At 42.8% G+C, this 5,388-nt stretch overlaps 1 protein-coding gene across 1 annotated transcript in view; it reads right to left on the bottom strand.

Annotated features, from left to right (window-relative positions):
• Positions 1-5,388, bottom strand: part of GLE1 (GLE1 RNA export mediator) — a 34,048-nt gene that overhangs the window by 24,681 nt on the left and 3,979 nt on the right. Inside the window, exons 2-3 of the mRNA XM_032257480.1 lie at positions 3,306-3,518; positions 1,134-1,244 (exon numbers count right to left, since the gene is read on the bottom strand). Coding sequence (XP_032113371.1) covers positions 1,134-1,244; positions 3,306-3,518 — 324 coding nt within the window. The remainder of the gene's footprint in view (positions 1-1,133; positions 1,245-3,305; positions 3,519-5,388) is intronic.

Genomic DNA, 5,388 nt, shown 5'->3' with positions numbered 1-5,388 from the left:
TGAGGAAACTCTGTCTCTTCTAAAAAATACAAAAATTAGCTGGGAATAGTGGCAGGAGCCTGTCATCTCAGCTACTTGGGAGGCTGAGGCAAGAGAATTTCTGGAACCTGGGAGGTGGAGGTTGCAGTGAGCTGAGATCATGCCATTGCACTCCAGCCCCAGCCCACAACAGTAAAACTCCGTCTCAAAAAACAAAACAAAACAAAACAAAAAACAAACAAAAAAAAAACCAATCAAATAAATTAATTAAAATAGTATTACAGGCCGGGCCCGGTGGCTCACGCCTGTAACCCAGCACTTTGGGAGGCCGAGGCGGGAGGATCACGAGGTCAAGAGATCGAGACTATCCTGGTCAATGCAGTGAAACCCCGTCTCTACTAAAAATACAAAAAATTAGCTGGGCATGGTGGCGCATGCCTGTAATCCCAGCTACTCAGGAGGCTGAGGCAGGAGAATTGCCTGAACCCAGGAGGCGGAGGTTGCGGTGAGCCGAGATCGCGCCATTGCACTCCCGCCTGGGAAAAAAAAGCGAAAACCCCGTTCAAAAAAAAAAAAAAAAATAGTATGATAATTTTCTCAAGAGACCAGTCCGACCAACATGGTAAAACCCCGTCTCTAGTAAATACAAAAAGAATTAGCTGGGAGTGGTAGTGTGAGCCTGTAATCCTACTTGGGAGGCTGAGGCAGGAGAATCGCTTGAATCCATGAGGCGGAGGCTGCAGTGAGCCGAGATTGCACCATTGCACTCCAGCCTGGGTAACAAGAGCGAAAACTCCATCTCAAAAAACAAAACAAAACAAAACAAATGAAATAAAATAAAAGAGGCTAAGGCCCTATCTTCTCAGTACAAGTTTATATTAACAACCCTGGATGATCTCCAAATTTTGGAGAAGTAAATGAAAGCCAGAAAAGTGCAAGTAATTTTCTCAAAGTCACATGTAAAGTAATACAGTCAGAATCTGAAATCAGACTTGACTTCAGTGCACTTACTCCTGTCTACATTACACTACCCTCCAACTAAACAAGAGGTGGGAAGGATGAGTAGCATAGAATGGCCATTCCTAAGCCCTGGGGAACTGCAGCTAAATGTGGTTCCCAGGATCAAGCCTGCCTTACTTCATGGGTTCACTTACTGTTCCTTTCATTCTGTGTACCAGTTCATACATTCGGATGCAGCCTTCCACTTTGATCCCCCGTGGGGATTGATGTACCATAGATTCTGTGTGCTGGGACTCATCTTTGTCCTGTATGAATAAAAAATGGAAAAAGAATTAAGTTTTTAATATGGTAAAGTTGGTGTTATCTCTTCTAGTTAAAGACCACATCCCAACTTATGAACAACCATCAATAACAATAGCAAAAAAAAAATTTAGGTCAACCAGTGGGCTTTTCATGAATGACAATAACTTTGTTCTAATTGTTTTCTTTTTTTTTTTTGAGACGGAGTTTCACTCTTGTGAAACTCCTAATTGTTTTCTTTAATAAATTGATGTTTGTAACTTTGGGTGTTTTTTTTTTTTAGATTTTTCTATGTTTTTCTGGCTTGCTTGCTTGTTTTACTCTGCCCAGAAAATGTTCCCTCTTATTTTTTTTTTTTTTTGAGACGGAGTTTCACTCATGTTACCCAGGCTGGAGTGCAATGGCACGATCTCGGCTCACCGCAACCTCCGCCTCCTGGGTTCAGGCAATTCTCCTGCCTCAACATCCTGAGTAGCTGGGATTATAGGCACGCACCACCATGCCCAGCTAATTTTTTTTTGGATTTTTAGTAGAGACGGGGTTTCACCATGTTGACCAGGATGGTCTCGATCTCTTGACCTTGTGATCCACCCGCCTCGGCCTCCCAAAGTGCTGGGATTACAGGCTTGAGCCACCGCGCCCGGCCTTACACTCTATCTTTAAAAAAAAAAAGAGCCAAGGTGGGTGGATCACAAGGTCAGGAGTTCAAGACCAGCCTGGCCGACTTGGTCAAACCCCATTTCTACTAAAAATACAAAAATTAGCCAGTGTGGTAGTACGTGCCTGTAATCCCAGTAATTCAGGAGGCTAAGGCAAGAGAATTGCTTGAACCCAGGAGGCGGTGGTTGCAGTGAGCTGAAATTGCGCCATTGCACTCTAGCCTTGGCAACAGAATGAGACCCCATCTCAAAAGAAAAAAGAGAAATAAAAAAAATAGCCAAGTATGGTGGTGGTCACCTGGAGTCCCAGCTATTCAGGAGGCTGAGACAGGAGGATGGATTGAGCCTGAGAGGTGGAGGCTGCATTGAGCCATGTTTGTGCTACTGTACTCCATCCTGGGTGACACAGCGAGACCCCAGCTCAAACAAACAAACAAACAAAAAAAGCAGGGGGTGAAAACATGATCACTTATATTTGTATATACACAAACTACCTCTAGAAGCATATAAAAAAGAATTTTTTAAAACCTCCAAAACTTAACTTGTTTTTGAGACAGGGACTCATACTGTTGCCTAGGCTAGAGTACAATGGTGTGATCACACCTCACCATAGTCTCGAACTCCTGGGCCCAAAAGATCTCATCTCAATGTCCCAAGTAGCTAGAACTACAGGCTTGAGCCACCATGCCTAGCTAATTTTTTCATTTTTTGCAGAGACAAGGTCTCACTATGTTGCGCAAGCTGGTCTCAAACTCCTGGGATCAAGCAATCCTCCTGTCTTGGCCTCCCAAAGCACTGAAAATATGAACATGAGCCAGTATATTGGGTCCAATTTAACTTTTTTTTTGGTTTTTGAGTTTAGGAGTGGAGGTTTAATAGGCAAGAGAAAGGAAAACAGCTCTCTCTCTAGTGGGAGAGGGGACTACTGAGAGGAAAAGGCCCTAATTTAATATTTTTAAGTGAGAGAAACAAACAACAAAAACCAAACAAAGGCAAGGACAAAACAGATCCAGGAATAGGGTAAAAACTCCCACAGAACCAGTGACAGAAGATACGTAAACTTTAAGACCAGGTATACATTTCACTCTAGGCCTTCTTCCAGCAGATAACACAACAAGGGAGACCGTATCAGTTAAACAGATGCAGTGTTCATTAGAAAAAAAAAATTATCCAATTGCTCATGAAATTAATTATACTATTCTGGGTACTAAGAATAAAGGGGATTTTCTCCCTCTGGGTCTTTCTCAAGAGAACACTGAATGATGCTGTCAACATTGTCTCTACAAGCTGCTGCAACAGTGAGCAACCATTATTTTCCCTAGGGTATGGTCATTATCATATGAAAATATTAAACATTTTGACTTTGCAGCCACCATGTCTTTTGTCTTAGGCTGATCACAACCTTACCTTGGTTCCATTTGGTGTTGCAGGGGACGCTGGGGAAAAGGCAGAGCTTGTGTCAGGAGATTTGGGAATTTGGTCTAGGGCTGAAGCTGACATAGAGGATGGCGAAGTCTCAGAGACAGGTTGGTTCTCCTGCATATGGGGTACGACGTGATCTATCACCCATCCAGAATAAGAAGATAGCTTGGGAAGAGACATACATTCTTCCAAAACATCCTAGAGATAAGAAGAGGGTTAAGCTCAATTTGCATGTCAACTGATCTCAGTATAATCTAAGAAGGCCTAAATAAATAAACACCAAGGACCCAAAGTAATGCATTAACAATCAGATGAAAAGAAAGTACAGAGGTTTCTTGATAATGATATTGACTACTAACCTTTTTTTTTTTTTTCCTAAGATGGAGTCTCACTGTTACCCAGGCTGGAGTAACCTCCGCCTCCTGAGTTCAAGCGATTCTCCTGCCTCAGCCTCCAGAGTAGCTGGGATTATAGGCATGCACCACTACGCTTGGCTAATTTTTGCATTTTTAGTAGAGACGGGACTGGGGAGGGGTTTCACCATGTTAGTCAGGCTGGATTTGAACTCCTGACTTTGTGATCTCAGCCTCCCAAAGTACTGGGGTTACAGACATGAGCCACCATGCCCAGCCATGATTACTATCCTTCCAATGAAAATCAGACTAAAGAATTCTAAATACAGTGGCACATATACACCATGATATATTATGCAGCCATCAAAAACGATGAGTTCGTGTCCTCTGTAGGGACATGGATGAACCTGGAAACCATCATTCTCAGCAAACTGACACAAGAACAGAAAATCAAACACCGCATGTTCTCACTCATAGGCAGGTGTTGAACAATGAGAACACATGGACACAGGGAGGGAAGCATCACACACTCGGGTCTGTTGGGGGGAAATAGGGGAGGGACAGCGGGGGTTGGGGAGTTGGGGAGAGAGAGCATGGGGAGAAATGCCAGATATAGGTGAAGGGAAGGAAGGCAGCAAATCACACTGCCATGTGTGTGCCTATGCAACAATCTTGAATGTTCTTGACATATACCCCAAAACCTAAAATGCAATAAAAAATAAATAATAATTAAAAAAAAAAAAAAAAAGGTCCATGAATAAAGAACTGGCAAGAAAAGAATTGAAGGTTTTTTCCCTCTTGGTATATGTTACTTTAACAGAATCATTGGCCATAATAAAAAGCTCATTTATTAAGTTAAAAAAGTAATAATAATCCTAAATACAGAAAAAGAAACAATGCATAAAGTTTTCCATTAAAGCATATGTGAAAGCAATCTAAAGCACTGGAACAGAACAGAAGAGGAATTTTGAAGTAAACTACTATATACACAATCAGTAGAATATCAGTCACTTAAAGATGGGGGTAAGTTCTGAGAAACATGGTGTTAGGCCACCTTGTCATCCATTGCTCGAACATCGTAGATTGTACTTACACAAACCTAGATGTATATATTTTTCAATTTTTTAAATTAATTATTTTTTGAGACTGGGTCTCTCTCTGTTGCCCAGGCTGGAGTGCAGTGGCCTAGTCATGGCTCACTGTAGCCTGACCTCCTGGGCTCAAGCTATCCTCCCACCTCAGCCAGCACCCCCAGCAGCTGGAAGTACAGGCATGCACCACTATACTCAGCTCATTTTTTTTCACTTTTTATAGAGATGGGGAGTCTCGATATGTTGCTCAGGCTGGTCTCTCTCTTTTTTTTTTTTTCTTTTTAGACGGAGTTTCACTCTTGTTACCCAGGCTGGAGTGCAATGGCGTGATCTCGGCTCACCACAGCCTCCGCCTCCTGGGTTCAGGCAATTCTCCTGCCTCAGCCTCCCGAGTAGCCGGGATTACAGGCGTGAGCCACAGCGCCCGGCCAATCTCTCTTTTTTTTTAAGAGACAGGGTCTCATTCTGTTGCCCAAGCTGAAGTGCAGTGGCGCAATCACATCTCACTGCAGCCTCAACTTTCCATACTCAGGTAATACTCCCACCTCAGCCTCTCAAGGAGCTGATATTATAGGCACACACCACCACAACACCACATCCGGTTAATGTTTTGTTTTTTTTTTG

The sequence above is a fragment of the Sapajus apella genome, unplaced genomic scaffold, assembly GCF_009761245.1.
Source record: "Sapajus apella isolate SASKATOON/1434 unplaced genomic scaffold, GSC_monkey_1.0 scaffold97, whole genome shotgun sequence".
Taxonomy (NCBI): Eukaryota; Metazoa; Chordata; class Mammalia; order Primates; family Cebidae; genus Sapajus; species Sapajus apella.
The sequence above is the reverse complement of the archived record's forward strand: the minus strand, read 5'-3'. Positions and strand labels throughout refer to the sequence as shown.